Consider the following 20,115-nt stretch of genomic DNA (forward strand, 5'->3'; position numbering starts at 1 on the left):
TCTAAAGGTTTGGGGATATTAATGTATATTTATTTGTTATTTATTTAGCCAATAGTGTAAAAGCATATTCCTTAAGCATGTCCCTATATCCCATATGGGATGATCCTAGATTCATCAATGCTCTCCCGCAGCTGAAAGCAATTTCCTCACTCCTAAAGTACTTTAGAGCCTCACGCATTTATTACGTTATTATTGTTTTTTTATCCTCTCAGTTTCCCTCATTCACAAAACTTTGGTATATATATTTTTATTTAATTTTTATATGTACTTTATTAACGTTAAATAAATATTTACAAAAAAGGAGCACAACATAAAGACAACATACAATATTTATATATATGGGCATATGTAGACGGTTCATAGTTAATTAACTGGATCGGGAACTGGATCGGGCAAATACTCGTAGTTTGTAATTACAGCTAAAAGATACTAATTAAATACAACTCGACGTGGTGCGTGCTGTCGATTGTCCGAGTATTATGTGATATTCGAGTATTTGTTCGTTTTACATATTTACAAACTAGTTGCGACAATTGCATTAACAAGAGGAAGAGCTGTCGGAAATAGAAGGAATAGAATATCGCAAGGGCTCAACGAAATAGTCGCTTGCAAGCCAAGTAGGCGGAGGGTTCGGTGCGAGCCGCGGAGTGGAATGGAGGGAGAGTTGACTAAAAGTTAAGCATTAACGCGCACAGTTGGCAACACTGCCATTAGGAATTGGCGACCGTTGGCAACCCTCTGGCCATTCGCCTATCGCCTGCTGCTAAACTTTGATGCCAGCGAGTATAATGACTTGAGCAGCTCGAGCGCCCGGCGATCCGAGTGGATCTCGGGCTGCGCCGGCGTTGGCGTCGGCGTCGTTGCCGCCAAGTCAGCATCGTCCACATCCTCGACGCGAATCTCGAACTTGGTGGTCTCCTCGTAGCTGCCCGGCGCTGTGGTGCTGGTCGAGAACGGCGGCAGCTCCGTGCTGGTCGTATAGCCGGGTGTGGTGCTTGTATAGTAGTCCGCATTGCTACTACGTCGGAATGTGGTTACGGGCACCCGCGTCGTAGTCGTGGCCACCTGCTGCTGCTGCTGTTGCTGTTGCTGTTGCTGTTGCTGCTGCCTGGACACATGTTTGCTGGATATCTTGCTGTCGATGTCGATGAGGGCATTGAGCAGATGCTTGCGGGAGCGCTCCAGGGCCTTGCCATTGTGATCGTCGCAGGTCTGGATGAGCAGCAGCAGCAGGCTGAGCACCTGGCGATCGTGCTCGGCCTTGGCCATCACGTTGCGCAAGTGGAGCGCCTCCTGCTCGTTGAGGCCGCCGAAAAGCTTGTTGGCTATGCGCTGCAGGCCGCTGCTCGAGGGCAGAGCGTCGCGTGGAATGTCGTAGCTGCGGAATATATCCTCCCATTCGTAGTGCACGGGCGAGGGCGTGGCTGTGCTGCTGCCCAGCGACCTGGGCGAGTAGGTGAACGGAGCCGAGGTGCTGGATGTAGTGCTCGTGGTGCGCTCCTTCATCAGCGCATCGTTGATGGTCAGTGGATCGAGGAAGTCCGTCTGGGACTTGAGTGCCCATGGGTGCTCCGTGGGCTTGAGTGTCGTGATGAGCTTTTGGGGCCGTGCGTCCTTCAGCAAATCGTTGCGGGACTTGACGAACGACTGCGTCTGCTGCTGCTGCAGGAACTCGTCGCCCTCGCCCGAGTCGGGGCTGGGCGGCGACAGCTCTGCCGACAGCTCCAGCTCCGAGTCCTGACCCCGGCTCGTGCTCAGCTCGTACAGCTCGGTGGTCGTGGAGTATTCCGGTGCCGGAGTTGAGTCGAACTTGTGGTTTATCTCGAGCGCAATGTTTTGGGGCGTGGTCACATCCGGCGAGGGCTTCGTGGGCAAGTAGTACTTGGCCGTGCCGTCGCTGAAAAGCGAGGCATCCGTTGTGGTCACGGGCTTAAAGTTTGGCGGCTCGGTGGGTCGCGCCCTGGCGGCCAGCTCTGCACGGAAGCTTCCGGGATCATCTAGGTAGCTGGTCAGTGCGTTCGAGAAGATTTGCGCTATCTTGCGCGACTCGGGCTGCTCGGCCAGCTTCGCAATGGTTGAGCCCGTGCTGCCAATTTGTGGGAATGGCTGATAGTCCGCCGACTTGGCTGGCGACTGCGTCTCATTGGAGAGTAAGCCCGCGCTGATGTCCACCTGGCCCTCAAGGGATCCCCGACCCTTGACATCCTTCAGGCCGAAGAGATTGCTATACTTCTGCACGGTCTTGGCACTGAGCAGACTCTGCTTGATGTCATCCGCCTGCTCGCTGATGCTTGGCGGCGCCTCTGAGGTAGTTAGCGTGGCTGTCGTGTCGGAGGGCTTGACCGTGGGCAGTAGGGATGCCGGCACCTTTGCCGAGAGCTTCGTCTGCCCTCCACTCTTCTCCGGCTTGACCAGGGAGTTGCCGGACTCGTTGTGCTCCTGGGCAAAGTACTTGGCCAGCGAGACGAGCGCATCTGGGCCGGAGGAGGGCGGAATTTCCAGGCCAGCACGGCCGTTTGTCGCTGGCTGTGCGTTCAGCTCCACATCCTCGAACTTATCCTTGAGCAGATTAACCGTCTTGAGCATATCCTGCACATTGCGATAAACGGACTCCTCCTTCACGGGATTCGGCGCAAAGAGCAGCGACTCCTCGCCAGCTGCAGCCGCTGCTGCATTGGTTCTGGGCACAGAGGCGCCCACCTTGGGCAAGTAGGTGGGTCCGCTGCTCGTCGACGTCGGCGCTGGGGTCGTGGGCAAATAATCGCGACTCTCGCTCTTCTTGGGCGTCTGCTTCAGCTCCCCGGAGCTGGCGACGTCGTAATGATGACGCATGCCGATGACGATGGGTCTGTAGGTGCTGTCGAGCTCCAGGCTGGCGCTGGCTGTTGGCTTGGCCTCCAGGAAGAGACCCGAGATGGCTGCGCTGCCAAAGCGATTCGGATTGGGCGTGGTCGCGGCATGGCCGCCCTTAATATAGTTCAGCTTGCCCTCGGAGCCCTTGGACTTGGGTACGCTGGGCACGGTGGGCGTGTAGAAGGGCGTGGACTTGCTCGGCTCCAGGCGGCGCACAGTGGAGTGGCTGCTGGGCGTGTAATGGGGCGTCGTGTGCTGCACGGGGCGGACCGAGTAGGCCTCAAAGAAATCGGGCTTCTCCTTTGCCTTTTCTTTGTTCTTCTCTTTGTTCTTCTCCTTGCTGTGCTGCTCCTCGCTCTCCAGATCCTTGTAGCGCTGCTGTCCACGCTGGCCATTGCGGGCCCGCTCCCTGAATTCGTGGGAGGATCCGCTGCTGCCGCTACTGCGGCTACGGGTTGGCTTCAAAATGGTTGAATCGTCGCTGCTGTTCGGACTGGAATTGGAGTTTCCATTGTTGTTGCTGTTGCCGTTGCTCTTGTTGCCGTTGCTGTTGCTGTTGCTGTTGCTGTTGCTGTTGCTGTTGCTGTCGCTGCGTCGTTTGCCTGAGCCGCTAACAAAGGAGGAGCTCTCGGCTGTGATCTGCGACTCATGGTCGTTGCTGTTGTTGTCTATGCTGGGCAGCACCTTGCGCTGCTTCTCACCAGAGACATCGTCGAAGTCGACGCTCTCCAGCGAGGCGTGCAGCTCCTCCGTGGAGTCGATGCGCCTGTCGGATTTGCTGCTGCCCCGGCCGCCGGCGCGCGCCTGGCCCACCACTGGAGTCACCTTCGGCTTGATGTTCAATCCGCCGCCAACAATATTAAAGCCCTGCACGGGCACTGAGGGACGCACGCGATGAACGCGCTGCTTGTTCAAAATCTCGGCGCTCTCTGCGTAGTAGCCGGAGGAGCCCAGGCAGTTGACCTTGAACCACCAGTCGCAGGTGAGCTCGCTCTGCTGGAAGATGGTGCCGTTGGGGCAGAGGAACGATATCTTGCGGCCCTCCTCACATATATGAAAAACCTGCAAGCAGTCAAGTGGCGGATCAATGGAAAGAACTTAGAATCGATTTCCAGCTGCACCCACCTGGCAATCCGTTTCCATGTCGGCAAAGTAGCCATTGCCATAGGAGCGGCAGCTGAACGTGGTCTTTGGTATGCGCGGATAGATGGGAAAGTCTATGCCTGGTCTACCCACAACGCCCTGATAGACCTCGTAGTCCACATCCTCGTCGGAGGCGCGCTTCTTCAGGTGGTGCTTGTGCTCGTTGCAGTTTGTGTGCGTCTCATAGCGCTCCTCCTCGAACTGTGTGGCGCCCGTCTGCTTGGCCAGCACGCGAGCTGGCGTGCGGAACTGCTGCAAGTAAAGTGGGTTCATTAAGGTAGTACTGCAATTCGAGAGAAATGGGCCCATACCTTGGTTTCTGCGCGGCCTTGGCTCAAGTAGGCCAGCAGGAGTAGCACTGTGGAAAATAGGGAAAAATATTATAAATCCTTATATGAATCATTTATAAAATTAACATTAATTTTATATTGAAGTTTAACCTTATAAATTTTAGAAATTTTTTATTTTAACTAATATATTAAGAAAATTCTAGTTAAATAATAAATAAATCATGCTATATGCTAATGGTAAAAATAAATAATTAATATGATATATTGGATGTGTGTACATGTATTTATTTTACTTTATTTATTTTTATTTTTATTTATTTTATTTATTTATTTTTTTTTTTTTTTTTTTGCACTTAGCACAATTTATATTTACATATATTAAATATATTTATTTTTTTAATAATTGATCAAGTTATATGCTTCTTCAGTAATTTTTTATTTTACCAATATATAAAGAAAGTTCTAGTTAAATCATAAATAAAGTGTGCTAAATGCAAAGAAAAAATAATAAATAATAAAAAAAAAAATAATGAAATAAAATAAATAGATAATATATTTATAGATATGAAATACTATGTATGTTCATGAATTTATTTATTTTATTATTATTGTTTTTGCATTTAGCACAACCTGTGTTATAAACTAAATATATTTATTTTAAAAATAATTTATCAAGTTTTGTGCTTAAGCGCTGAGCCATTATATAAATCTCTTAATGCATTTTAAAGGAACAACATTTGTGTAATTGCCCATTTGGTATTATATTTTCTTAAGCCGAAACTAATGATCAGTTGTCGTTTCATATCATTGGAACTCAGCCAATATAACTAATTGCAAACTGAAGCTATTTTTAAGCTTTGATAAATTTGATTTGTATATGATATGAAATTAACTTCCCGAACCTTGACTCTTCGTCTATGCATATATATTGTCGAGTTACGCAAAAACTCTGACTGCGTCTATTACTGTGACTGTGACTGTTACTGTGACTGTCGCTGTGACTGTGACTGCGACTACGATAGTGTGACCAGTGAGTGACCTCAAGCGGACAAATGCAATAATTAAATTTTCAAAGCATAAAAACAATTAAATGTATGAGGCAAACCTGTAAAATGCGCGTTGCTCGCGGATGAGCTACAATTTAACTGGCGGCTGGAATGGAAGACGACACCACAGCCGAGCCAAACTATCGACCGCAAGATTCGAGATTCAAGGTTCGATTGCTGCATAATCGTCGTGATTATGTGAATCATTATACAATTGTCCGTGAATCGGAGACTGATGGGTGATGGTAACGTTTGCCTTATCGAGGGTGTTGCTGCCTCAGATAATTAAACAATTGCCCATAATTTGTGCACGTTGATTGAAACGCCCCAAAAGAAATACAATCAATAAAAACGAAGCGAAGCGAATAAGCCCACATTGGCCACAGCAGGCCAGGTGCACAAGCGTCACTTGCCAATTACCCAAATATTTGCATTGTTCAATAGCTCAATTGTTGATTTTGGACGCTTAGCTGGGCAGCAACATCTTCTGACATTTGGGTCTGGGTCAGCGGGGCTGGACTAATGGCTCTTCTTTCAGCGTGTGGCATTTCCATCAGCCATTTCCCAGGCACTCGACTGGGAAAGACATCGCAACGTTAATTAACAGCGAAACGCATGTCTTTGACTTGGGTCAACACATTTTTGTCGCACGACAGCAATAACAGCAAGAGCAACAGCAACAACAACAACAACAGCAAGAAGAGTCTGAGCCAAAACAAAGACAGTTTTAAACGCAATCCGCCTTTTGAGTGTTTGTTTTGTTTTTGTTTTCTTCTCTTTCTGTTCGTGGATCTGCTGCCTACGCATGCGTCACGCGTCGTGCGTCGCTTTTGGCCTGGCTTAAATGTGCCGTTAGTGTTAATGGATGGTGGGAATCTGCCTCGGTGACAAGGTCAAGGATTGTTGCAACATGTGGGCGTTGCTTTCGGCCAACTTATGAACAACAAATTGAAAGGTTTAATAACCAAAGAGCCAAAAATATTTGCATGAATCAGAAATTTAATACATAAATAAGTCGTTGACTAGAGCTGTTCTCAAGGAGATCCAAGACATCATAGAGACTTTCACATTGTAAGCGAGACAATACCAAATATATTTAATTGTTTTGCATAAGAGAGACTGCAAATACTTTGAAATATTGCTTAAAAGTAAAATAAAGTATTTCTAAATAATTTGTTATCATTAAACAGACTTACCACACCACAACAATTGTATTTGTGTACGCCGCATTTTGTGTACTGAAATGCCTAAAAATAAATAGAAAGAAACAAACACAGAGAGTGAGTTTACAATTTGTTGCTCGCTTGTTAACAAAATTATGAATATTTATTGCTACAGCGCGTGGGATGCAAAGACGAAAACAAAAATCAAAGCAAATGTATAACTAAATAAAATCACAAACAAGGCACACGGACTTATTAGATAATGAACATGAAACAATCAACAAAGACACAAAATATATAATTGTGCGAGCGTACGCGCTGCATGGACAAAAATTCATTGCAAATTAATTACATAATGCGATTGCAGCAGTCAGCAGAGACAAGTTATAGACAGCTGGCGTATCTCTGCGATGCATATGCATAGATGCATATTGTATGTGTGTGTGTCAGATGTGCAGATAAAGCACAATTATGCGCAGGGCGTGGGTGTCATAGACTCGTGTAGCACAAGTGCCAAAGACTCAGTCAGACTAGCTGGCTGGGCCGTATAGATAGAGAGTCGTATAGAGGGACTCAAAGACTTTGCCAACAGCTGTGCGTTAAGCACTCCATCAATCCATCAGTCGGCTGGCCTTAGCTCGGACAAAGGCGTCCTACATGGCGTATGTGTAATAAAATAAATTCAGGCCTGGACGCAGGGTAGCAGTAAATGAGTCGAGCGGTGCAACGGCAGCTGTGCCATCTACTCAGTTAGTCAGTTACTAAGTCACTCAGTCAGTCAGTCAGACGCTGCAGACATTCACTTTGGAGTCGTTGTCACTTCCGTCAGCTCATTTTTGCAGCTGTTGTTGTTGTTGCTGCTGCTGCTGTTGCTGCTGCTGCTGCTGCGTACTTTGCATAATTTCAAATAATTGTTTCAATTTGCACAACTGCAAACAATATGAAGAGCGAGAGAGAGAGAGCAAGAGAGTGGAGCTTGCAACCGGCTTACCCAGTGACACTCTTTGCATTCAATTAAACAATTTTCCATGTTTATTTCTATTCATCAATTTCAATCTATTCAGCTCTTTGAATATTCTCGACGAGCACAAAATATCGAAATACATCTTTTATGTTCACATTAACATTAAATGCAGTCACATATGGGCGGGAGCGGGGCAGCGGGGCGGCGGGGGAGTGACTGTGGGTGCGGCTTTGCGAAAGCTTATTTGTTTTTTGTGTTTTTATTTATTTTTATATGCATTGTCTAATGGAGGCTTCTTTGTATTTAAATTAGTTGCCTGCCTTGGATTTGGGGTTCTTGTTTGTTCTCACAAATAAATTTATTTGTTTGTTGTTGTTGCTGTCTGCATTTCATCAAACACACAAATTACACAACAGACACACAAGCCCAAGACCAAGCACCTGGCTGCTGAATCAAATAAAACGCTTTTGAATCCATCAATAAATAACTGTACAATTTCATTAACTTAAAGTTCAAGCGTTGCATGCTTCTCTAATATATTTAAATTGATTGCCTCAATTGGTTTTGGCCACGTTTTTCAATTTGCAATTACCCGCCAGAGTTTTATTTCTTTCTGTCATTGCCAAGGCTCAGCCAAAGGCAGCAGAAAACAGAAAATTAAATTGAAAGAGTTTGATTCTTATTATTTTTTAGTTAAATTTTAGAATACGCTGAGTAATTTATATATTTGAAATAAGATTTAATGAAATAATCAAATTGAAGAAGATATATATAACTTATATGTACGTCAATTTTTAATTCAAAGATTGTATCCAATCAGTCTTAGCAAGCTATAAGAAATAACTATAAAGATCAAATAAAAGTTCATTAAAATTTGCATGTTTACATAACAAGTACTTGGATTTCTTTGCTTTGTTAATGATTCGTTTCGTTTTATAGCTAATCCTAACCGAAATCAATTTGAGAGTCATTCAATAACATATATTCATTACTTGCACTTGCCAGCAAATGTGTTTGCACAATGCGAAACCCGCCGAAGAAAACAGAAGACAGAAAACAGAAGAAAACAAGAAATTCAATTCAATCATCTTCGAAATGATAAATGGGATATGCCTGGGCATTCACATGGCGCGAGCGCCCGCAACGAAAGTGAAAAGAAATAAAAGATCAGCAAGTAAAAAGCGAAACATCCAAAGACTACAATGACAAATAAGGAAGTTGCAACTGCAGATATGAAGCGGCTGCTGCTGCTGCTGCAGCTACTGCTGTTGCTGTTGCTGTTGCTGGTGTTGCTGAATCATTATCAGTCGACAACAGCAGCGAAAAAAACTGTCAACAGGGGCCATGGCAACAGGTGTTGCTGGAGCGGCCATAAAAATAATAATAAAGAGACGCCGGCTCTTGGATTTAACATTTGGCCAGCCGAGAGCCGCAACAATCAGACAAAAATTTGTTCCGCCTTCAAGCACATGCACACACACACACACACACACATACACACTCGTATAGTGTTAGGTGATGCTGTCCAGGACGCAATGCGGGTGTTCGCTGCATGCATCGGCCAATCTGCGCTGCAGACAAGCCCGCCAAATGTCTGTTAAATCGTTTTAACCTTTTTGTCAAGTTGCCGCTTAACCTTTACGGCTGCTGCGCTGACATGAAGGAAGCATTTGTTGGTGGTCGGGCAAGTGTTGAAACGACACACACACACACACACACCCACACACAGTGCAACAGCAACTGATATGAAAACTGAGGCATCCTCCATGCTAAGCGAAAATATTTTGCTCGGCTTCGCGTTGTCTTCGTCTCGCCGTGCAACGTGTCGTATACGTGTTATTTGTAGTTTTGATTTATTTGTTTTGGCATTTTTATCTCGTGCACGTTGTTTATTCAAGCGAACCTTTTGCTGACTCTTTGTGTGCGGCCCGCTCGAAAACTAACGAGAAAAGCAATCGCTGACGACGCGCAAGCCGAATATTTAATACCTTATAGGTAGCAAACTGAAACTCAGAAATATTTAAAGATTTTATAAGTGAAATGACAGACGTAGACTATAATAGAATAGTATGTCATTTAAATGGAAACTTTTTGGGCATATTGAAAATAAAAAATAGAGATGGACTACCCTGCTTAGATCAACAACTTTAGGATTATTCAGTGCCATCTATTCTCATTTGAGGCCATCATCTTGAGAAGAGTAACTGAAGGTAAATGGTTTTCATTTCATGTTGTTGTTGCTGCGGTTTGTGCATTGTGTCTGCATATGCCAAGCAGAAATTTCACCTTTATCGAATGGCATGCGAAATGTGCACCTACTGCATTCACTGCATCGCATTATGAAACGGCAGCTGGAGGCGCGGGTCAGGGCATCGCTGACAATTCCTGTTGTGAAAATTGCATAAAATTGCCGCATCTTCAATGCAGTTGCCAAAAAAAAAGCAAAAAAAAAAAAAAAAAACCAAGTAGATAAATAAATAAGCGAAAGATAATGTTCAAACCCGTTGTGGGAGCGTCGCTTGCAGCTGGTCACTTTCCTGTGACTAATGACGGAGACTACATCGGCAACTGGCCTGTGAGTCAGGAATAGTATCGAAAGATCGCAGCTGAACACTTTCGGCTTCGTTGCAGTTGGGCAAGTTCAAGTTCGTGTCTTAAGTCTTTGGTTTTAACACTTTCGAATAGGCAAGTCTATGCTAATTTGTACAATTAATTAGACGCATTGTGCGCCGCTGCCAAAAACAATGCAAATTAAAGTGCTAAACATTTTGATTCTACATTTTTTTCCGTTAGCAGCGCTTTAAAATTAATTGTGTGAAAAATATTATTATAAAGGCATAAATCGCGCCAACAACTCAACTTGCGCTACGTTTCCCAGACAACGGCAACAACAACATTTTTGAAAGTCTCAAAAATACAAACAAACAAAAAACCATTGAGTCTACTTTGCTCAGTTTGTTTTTGGAGAGGATTTTGCAAGTTTCTAGCAACAGCTACGAGGAGAAGAGCCAAGAGCCGAACAATTAAAAGCTTATTTCTTATTGGCATCATCTGGCTGATGGAGCGAACCCCTGGACAATTGTGTCGCATTTGTTGATATTGTCTTCTTCTATCTGAATTTTCGGCTGTTAAATCATTCGTTTGCTTTGATATTTGCATCATTTATAATTATAATTAAGTTGAATAATTTAACGGCGAATGTTGTAACGCCTGTGAATCGGGCTAAATTGTTGCTGTTGTTGGGTTATTAACGGCAAAATGCGGCCAAATACGGTAAATCAAGCGCATAGATAACGAATGAATGATTAGGCCAACAACAACAACAACAAACGTTTAATTACCTCGCGATCTGAGACGGGTTTCATTTAAATTAATGCATTGCATTGCCCCCCTTCAGGCTCTATAAACACAAATGAGGAGTAATGAGCACTTTGGCGAATTGAAAAGGGAACGTGATAAAGAGCTAAGAATGCTATTCGAATACCACATTAGTTTAACCCACTAAACAAACACTCTTTCCAAGTAAATCAACATGCATTATATACATTTTTCGTGCACCTACGAGTTCAGTTGAGGCACAGCACCACCACAGCACCACCACAGCACCACAACGAGGGAAACAAAGTAAGGTGTGAATATGCGTCAAACTGCAGACCATGTACATTTTGCAATAACAAAACTTAGACAGTTTTTTCTTGCCGCGCTCTGAAGATGCGGCTAAAGGCCGCCAGATAGGCAGCTAGACAGACAGCTGGACAGGTGGACGGGCTCTGGCTGCTGGTGCTCAGCCAGACGATGTAGCCGCTGCGATTGCTGATGCGTTGACCTACGTGCCACAGATTCACATGCTCAGACAGACGCTCAGCTGCTCAGCTGAGATAACTGTGGTGGCTGCGGTTGCCGCTGCCTTTGGGCCAACTTCACAGTTTTTGGACATTAATGTTTGCAGTCAAAAAAAACAAAAAACAAAAAACCCAACCACAAGCAACAAGCAACAACAAATATGCCCTACGGGGCGGCGGCTACGATTGCATTTCATAGCCGCCAGAGTTCGACGTGCTAATAGATTTTGAGGTCATATGCAACAGTTTTTTTGGGTATTTTTTTTCGGCCAGTGGCTGAGCTCTTTTTTCTGCAGGCTTGTTCTGCCCGTGATACGATTTCGGTATGTTTTTCTTTGCACAAGAATTCTTGTGCATTTCCGCAGGCAGCGCCATTTTTTTTGGTCCGCAGCTCATTTGCAAGTTTTTGAAGCGGCGCAAAAACTGACTGCCCGCCAGACAGTTCGACGCTTCGTGCCAGCGTGCCTGTCTGCACGTTTCACACTTGCCCCCTAACTGGGACCGCCCACAGCGTCGCCCACTGTATTGGAGCGCGGCTGGGATTTGTAGAGCAAACTCCAGCACTTAGCGCCTCAGACTTTGCCCCATTTTGTGGCCCAATTTTGCATGCCCCGCAGCGCCAATGGACCTCCCGCCGAAGGGCGCTAATTGAGCGCCTCTTGCTTGGGGGCTCGCTCCGCTGGCCAGCCAACATTCGCTCCGGCTTATGATGTTGTAAACCTCCTTCAATTTGTTCATCTTTATTACTTCTGTTTGCTTTGGGGTATTTTTTAAATTTAAATTATGGCTTAAAATTATAAAAATTAGTGATTTGTTAGGCAATTGTTTACCCGGGGCTATATCATGTTATGAGTTTATGACCTGTAAACTAGTTAATGCTGAACCTCAAGTAACGCACGTCATTAACTCCAGTTCTGAATATTTATGAGTTCAAAGTGGAAATATAAAAAAAACAAGCGAATGATAATAAATTTAAAGGCTTATAAAAGTACGCGCAAAATCTCCAAATTATATATTATAGCCAATCATAAAAAATACATTGAATCAATTTGAATAACAAGAATTCAATCGCATAACTGAAGCAGTGAACTGCATGCTAAAGACTGCGACGCGAACCTGTTTCCATAAAACTTGAGTCGCATGTGATATTTGGGGTGGAATATTTTTATAATTTATTTAGAAGCAGATTAAGATTTTCAAGTGCCACTAAATCTTGTTAAATAAACAACAATTCAGTAGTGCAAAACATAAGAAACTAAACAAAACGTATGCAAAATCAAAAAGAAAAAAAATGAATAGGAATAAAAAACAAATAATAATAAATAAAAATAAAAAATAAAAAGTACTCTAATGGATAATAAATAAAATTATAATTGGCATTAAAATAATATATAAAAAACTAAAAAGAAAATAAATTTAAAGTTTAATTTAATTAAATTGAATTCAATTGAATAACAAGTCATTTGTACGAAGCAAATAAAATAAAAACAATAATAAATAAATTACAATAAAATTTAAATTGAACTAAAAACCAATTCAGTAATGTAAAAATGCAATAAAAATAAAACGCATACAAGCAAAAATACAAAAATGAAAATTTAATATAGATAATATTATATAGTGTAATAGTGACTATATAAAAAATAAATATACAAAAAAAAGTAGTAAGTAAACGAAAAGGTACATACATCAAAAAAATAAAAATAAAATTAAAACTGAGCTAACAAATTAAAAATTTAAATAGGCAGTCAACTCAAATTAAATATTAATGAAAATCTATAGATACTATTACCAATATTAATTTAATTGAAATTCGTTCACGAATGGGAAGTCCATTGGAACATGTCTATCCCCAATTCAACATCCTCATTAGAAATCTAGATTTCAACTCGGCAAGAGTATGCTCTTACTTATAAGTCAGCGAGTAAAACAAAAATTAAAACTAAAATAAACATAAATAAGATCGGAACAGCGTCGAGTACAAACAAAAGCGGCAACTGCAATTGTTGTTGGGCAATAGCCGGCAAGCGAAGACAGCAGCGGCTGCAATTTATGACAAGCAAAGGCGGCGCCAGCTACGCCGCCAACAATTGCAGCAGTCAAACAACAACAACGATAACAACTGCTGTTGTTATTAATAGGTAATTGGTGTTGTTCTGCCGCCAGTTGGTCTGGCCGGGCGTTGCCAAAACCCCAGCTGGAAAACCGGTGGCAGCTCTTGCGTTGCATTTCGATTCCTTCTTTTTGTTGCATTTTATTTATTTTCGTATTTTTTCGACTCGATATCTGATTTATGTGCCACCCACAAAATGTGGGTCAGCCCCACTGCAGATTTATGTCACTTGGTTAAATAATCAGCTGCTTGTTGTTATTGCTACTGTTGCTGCTGCTGCTGTTGCTGCTGATTAATTAGCCAACAACAATGGGCCACGATTTTCTTTTGCTTTTGCGGCTTTTCTTCAATTTATACAACACCAGCGCACTTTTCCTCATCATGATGGTCTTTTTATGATTACTCGCTCTCATCTCTATACACTTTCTGCTCACACACACACACACACACACTGGAGTACATGCACGTATACAGCTTCAATCTACATTGCTCATACGCCACCAACATCTCAACTGAAGCTGCGAATTAGTCGCTTATTGTTTGGCGTAATTGTTTCTTGTTGCCGACGCTGTTGTTGTTCGCTGTGTTGTTTATCTGTTGTTGTTTTTTTCGTTGTGTTTTTGTGGCCCACGTAAACGAAAGTCAGTTTTGATATTCGTTTTGTTATGATTTTATTGTTTGTTGTTGCTTGCGCTTATCGCTGTCTGGGTCAGTAGCGGAAAATGTAATGAAAGCGGAAATGGCATGAGATAATAATTTGTTTATAGTAATAATAACTAAATATTAAACAATGGTAGTAGCCAAATGAAATTGTAATAATTAAATCCGAATTCGCGTCTTCGTATCTGAACAATCAAAAACAAATTTTGGTCTCGACATTTTTGTTATTTTACCTTATGCAAATGAAAGTAAATTTTTTCAAATGATTGCTAATAAACATGAATAATAAAATCAATAATTTATCTTCTTTTGTGCGCCCCTCGACTGATTCTAAATAAAAACAAACGACTTAGGCAACGAACTTGACTGTGGCAGACACGCCGTCTTACAAGCTGCTGATTCGTCTGTCGTGTTTTCTGTTTTTTGTTTCTGTGCTGCCTTTGAGCGATGACAAAGCCAACGAGTTGTCGACAACATCAAAGTGCCTCGATTATGACTGCTAAGAGCTCTTGTCATTTTGTTGCCTTCGCGCTTTTAATTGTGTTGGAAGCACATAATCAAAACGAGCTACCCGCTGATATCAAAGCTCTATATATACAGTATATTGTATGTATTTTAAGATGCGGAATTATAGGTGCTTTTGATTTATGATTTTTCGCAGGGTGAGGCGTTTCTAATTGGCTAAAAGCCGCCTAGTGGCAGTCTATGATGCCTACTTAAGTAGTCGCCTAATAGACGTATCATTGCCAGCTTCCTGCTAAGTACTTTTGGAAATGATGGCAATGACAGCTTGCAAGCGCTGTAGCCTGAGAAAAAAATTATATGATACGGAACTGAAAGTTGGGTAACAGATTATGCTTCGGAGCAAGCCGAGACAATAGACAAGAAGATGTGCGGGCCATAAAATTAATTGACAGCTCCAACAAGAGCTTGTTTTATGACCAGATTAAGTCGCATTATGCGTAGCCACCTACTATGTCGCTACCAGAAGATGGCATTTGCATAAACATCATAATAGTGAATCACTCCACTTAGAACCAGTTCGTCAGCGTCCTTTGCTCATCATGATGATGATGATGTCATTGCCTCAATATAGATCCTGATGAAGCGTATAATATACCTCAGAAACACACGCACACTCTCTCTCTCTCTTTCTCTCTCTTTATTCACTCTCTCCCTCTCTCCCTGTAAAAACAAGTTCTGTGCTCATAAAATCCAATTTTGTATTCTTCAACAAAACAAATCTGATTAGCTTTATAAATATTTTGCAAGCATTAAACTTGTTCGCTAGACTGAATTTCTTGGCACACTGGCAAATGAAAGTCGATAATTAAGTTTATTAAATATTAAAAAATAGCAATACTTTTATTTATGTTCACTGTTGTTGTTTACTCAACAATTGCATAATGTTTTATGGAAAACCCACAGCGATTTGTCATGCGGGCCTGAACTAAAAACCAAATATATCAAGAATGGACTGACATTGAGTTATTGTGATGGAAAAATAAAACAAAAAGCAAAAAGTATAAGATATATAAACAAGCAAAACATATATATACATAACTATATACATACATATATTTGCTATAAATAAAGATGCTTCAATTTCTTCACAGTCTGCAGATGAATAGAAAATTTGAGAGCAAAGCAAATGCCATTCAATGTTAGCCCTAAAATGGCATGACGCAAAGCCTGTGGCCTGTTGCCTGTTGCCTGTTGCCTGTCAGCGCATGGAGGTCAGCAGTTTGCTCTGACATTTAGCCGCATGCGGCGATCGGCATGCTGCCCGTATACGAATGGCAGCCAGCATTTGTGGGTACGCAATTTGCAACGCACGTGGCTTGATGAATGTGCAGCGTTTAGTCTTTTTTACGGCTATGCTGCACGCTGTAATTTAAGAACTTGGCATTTAGTTGTAATGATCATATTTAAAATCGTGGTGTAATGGCACAGTTTACGCATGCTATAAGCACTGGGAGGCTGCAATCTGATGTGGCAACAGCACATTATACATATATACACACATAAATGTATATATATGTGTGCGGTTACATCTGCCGCGACTTAAAGTTCATTCGAATAGTCCGGCAAAAAGCCAAGCTGAGCAAAAGTTCAAGTTCGTTGCCCAAGTCTTTCGCTTCTCAGCCAAAAAAGCGGTTGACAAACGATTTATTTATTACACTTGAAGCGTAGCTGACATTTGACCAAAACCAAACAACAGCAACAAGAAATGAGCGCGATAGAGAGGGAGAAAAAACACGCGTTGATGTTTTGTTTAGGTTGGCTCTTGCGGCTGGGCAAGTTCGTTGTCAAAGTCTTTTGTATTTCCTAGTGTGTTCATAACTTGTAATGAAGCTGAGTGCTCAGCAAAAAGCAAGCGTAAAGAACAATGACAACAACTACAGCAACAACACAATGCATTATGTCAGGGTAGCCGAGAATATGTTGAAATCTTGAGGCAGCATCAAAGGCAGAAAACATGTACATTATTTACACACTTCATTAATCACTAAAGATGGGCACTAAGAAAAACGTAAAGGGGGGTATAAAACAAAAACAAGACACATTAGGTTACTTTTACTTGATCGTACGCTCTGGCAGCAACAGATGCGGCTCATTGGCTTTTCAGCGATGTGCACGCAGCGCCAGTTAACGCATCAACACTTGGGAATGGGATACAGGTACAGCAGCAGCTGGAGTAGAAGGCAACAGAGCTGTAGTTGCTGAGTAGCCGAGGGTGGGAGTGTGTGGGAGAAGGAGATGGGGAGGCAGAGGGGCGTGCGTCTGCTTTTGGGCATTGTTGCTTGAATGACTTTTAAATTTATTTGCCATTTCTTTGCTGGCAAACGTTAATGAGCAAAGCAGACCAGGTCGGACTCAGACAAAGCCAGCCGAGCAAAAGCATTCGCATTTTGAACTTTTATCTGGCCATCTGCAACAGCAACAGCAACAGTAACAACAGCAACAACAGTAACAACAACAACAACAACAACAGCAACAAAATTATATTGTATACAGCATTTGCCTACATTTAAAGCAACCAGATTGATGTTTTCTTTTTGTTCCCCCTAGTTTTATTTCTCTGTGCCAGCTCAACTTTAACCCTCGGCCACATAAACTGAAACACCTTCGTCTGGTGCGGGTGTGCGACCGTCTTCATGTACATGAGTCTCTCTCTGTGTGTGTGTGTGTGTGTGTATGTGTGTGTGTGTGTGTTTGGGTTTGTGATGTGAAAGATGTTAAGTCACACATTTGGCCTAAATTTGTCTTTTCCTTGGCTATGGCTAAGCAACGTCTGCCGCAACTTGTGCGCTTTTCTTTTGTTCATTTGCGCCACAAGGCTGGAAAAATCTGTAGCAACTCTTGACATTTAAGCAGCATTTCCTAATTCCTGCACCAACTACTTTCTGTGTCTCTGCCTGTCGCTTCGCCCGTAATTGCCATACACAAAAACAAAACAGCAACAACAACAACAAAATTATCTAACTCTGGAGTTGCAGCTGCCCCAAATGCCCCCGAGCAGCGCATTCTGATCGCAACTGCAACTGCAACTGCAACATCCTTGAACTGCGCCCACTGCAGCTCAGCTGCTTCATAATAACAATGCCAAAAAAAAAAACTCAGCTGGGGCTAATTTATTCGGATAGACAATTAAAAACTCGTAAAAAGAAAACGAGCTAAAGGCAGCTTCAGTTATTTTTTTTCTATCTGTGGATCTATTTTTAAATCGAATTCTTAACTCACTAATTCATGCGCATTTCGGCTAGAATAATTTAAATAATTAAGAACCTTGTTAATTACGCCTAGCTAATTATGGCAACAAGAAGCGGCTGCTGCTGGGGTTGCTGACACATAATTGCAATGACTTTGTACCACTATAGAACCAACCAGTATGAACTCATGAATAGGCACTTTCAGTACTAGCCAAAAAAATGCAATTAATTATTAACAAACAAATTTATTAAAGGACAATTGGCAGCTCAATGATGCGCACAACTAAATTAACTTCATGGCCAGCTACAAAAGTTAATTAATAAACAAATTAAAAACATAAAAGTAACCCTTGAGCTATTTAACTACTCCTTTACACAACTTTTTTTAATACATGTCTCTGCTTTATATTTAATCAAGCGTACTTTCCCCCAACAATAATAAGCAGACTACAACAAAAAATCTGCTGTCAGTTAAAAATATTATGCAATCTGAAAGATAATTGCTTTTTACTTAAATTTTAAATCAAGTTTAATCAAACACTCCATTTTACGATCAACAAAATAAAACCTATTTAATTACATTAATATTTTATATTTTATAATTGCATTACTTCTCAGTATGAAACTATGCAGAGCTCTACATTCTCACTTTAGTCGAATTATTAAAATCCCAAGCTTAATTAACAACTATCAAAGCGAGCAGAACTTGTGAAAGGCTCGTTGGCTGCTGTCTGAGCACTTTTGCCATTTATGAACCGCTTAGAAGTTACAGCTGTCGAGACTCCAGACCGCTGAGCATTCACTTACCTTTAGACGGCAGCATCAACACCAGAGTAGCCTCAATGTCAAATTTATGAGTTCGTATGTGTGTGTGTGTGTGTGTGCGTGTGTGTGTGGTGTCTGTCTGTGGCAACAAACTGTGGCAGCAACTTCTTCCTGTGGCTCACAAAGTGGTTTTGCTTTCGGTTTCGTGAGTGAAGTAATATGTTTTTGCTTTATTATTGTAGAGTTTTCCTCTGTTTTCGTAGTTTTTCTCGCTCTCGTCGTTGATTAACTATAATGTTGCATTTTTTAAATGATGTTTTTATTTTCTGTTTGATATGTCTCACTAAGGTTTTGTTTGTCCAATGAACAAATAACACAATTTAGTTTCAGTTACAAAAAAACAAAATCACTTCAAAATTACAATCGAATCATCAGCAAAGCAAATTGTGTAAACTTTAATAGCAAAATCAATTAAACAAATTAACGAAACACTCAGTACTCAGATTCAATAAATGCTTAAATTCCAACTAATTTCTGATGTCTCTGAGTATTTTCGCCAATTTAGTTAACTTCTTTGACAAATGATTTTTGAAGTGATTTCATCGAGAATCTCTGGTTTATCGCGTCTATCATTTGCAAACGTTATTGTGCTACACAAAGTCCTCTCGTATGTTTGTTTCGATTAAAATTCTTATGAAATCAAGCACTAAAGTTTCAAGCTAAAGGCACTTTATCAAAATCCGCTTGAAACAATTCACAAATGACTTTTGGTTTTTCTTCTTTTTTTCGAAGCACACTAGAGTTTCGAGATGCAATCAGAAATCTTTGAAGTACAAAATGTGATGCCAGTCCGAACAGAAGACGTCTTCACCCGTACGATATTCACATTTGAATGTTTCAATTGGCAAATGCGGCGTCCAACTTTAGTAGTTGAGCGACTCAGACTCGGGCCCCCGACCGCAGCGCCGACTCGGCACACTCTTCTCCAGCGAAAACGCACTCCCCAGCAAATACACCCAAGAAACACAATCGGCAAAGCGGCCGAAGCCACCCGCAGATCTTCGCCAGAAGCGCCGAAGCAGCCGAACATCTTCCTCGCAGTCGTCAACAACAACGTTTTGGCCTGGCCAGCGCAAACGCAACAGCAGACGCAAAAGCAGAAGCAAAGTCAACGCAAATGCAATTGACTTTGCGACCGGTCCAGCGATCAGCTGTTTACATGCGCGACTGAGAGTGAGAGCGAGACAGTTAACAGAGTGATTGTAACCGCACTGTTAAACTCTAACATTGCTGTTAAGTCGACAGCAGACAAAATTAATTGTAGCGATTGGTAGTGCTTGAAATATATTTTTATGTACAATAATTTATGTATGACATAAAATTCCAAATTGATTTGGATATTCTCAGTTAACAACTTGATCAACCAAAAACAAAATATGATCATATATAATATATAAATAAATTTAGTGATTTTTCTATTTGATTGGTTTTTGTCCTCAAATAATTATAAATAAATTTTTAAGTACTAAAGTACAAAAAAAAAAAATAAATAAAAATAAATAA

At 41.8% G+C, this 20,115-nt stretch overlaps 1 protein-coding gene across 6 annotated transcripts; it reads right to left on the bottom strand.

Moving 5' to 3' along the window:
• Window positions 1-238: 238 nt before the first annotated feature.
• On the bottom strand, window positions 239-19,794 carry thw (chitin-binding domain protein thawb). 6 transcript variants are annotated; one of them, XM_089262287.1, is made up of 6 exons: window positions 19,439-19,794; window positions 18,595-18,895; window positions 6,529-6,579; window positions 4,308-4,354; window positions 3,979-4,248; window positions 239-3,915 (listed from the first exon to the last, which is right to left on the bottom strand). In XM_089262287.1, the coding sequence occupies exons 2-6, from the start codon at window positions 18,608-18,610 to the stop codon at window positions 751-753; spliced, it is 3,549 nt and encodes a 1,182-aa protein (XP_089118413.1). In that variant the 5' UTR covers window positions 18,611-18,895; window positions 19,439-19,794; the 3' UTR covers window positions 239-750. The 6 variants fall into 6 exon arrangements, with proteins under 6 accessions (XP_089118413.1, XP_017967857.1, XP_089118409.1 ...); XM_018112368.3 differs by having other exon boundaries at window positions 18,595-18,841; window positions 19,387-19,794; XM_089262283.1 differs by having other exon boundaries at window positions 19,387-19,794.
• Between the last annotated feature and the right edge of the window lie 321 nt (window positions 19,795-20,115).

The sequence above is a fragment of the Drosophila navojoa genome, chromosome 2, assembly GCF_054131105.1.
Source record: "Drosophila navojoa isolate 15081-1374.11 chromosome 2, UAZ_NAV_1.0, whole genome shotgun sequence".
NCBI classification, from domain to species: domain Eukaryota; kingdom Metazoa; phylum Arthropoda; class Insecta; order Diptera; family Drosophilidae; genus Drosophila; species Drosophila navojoa.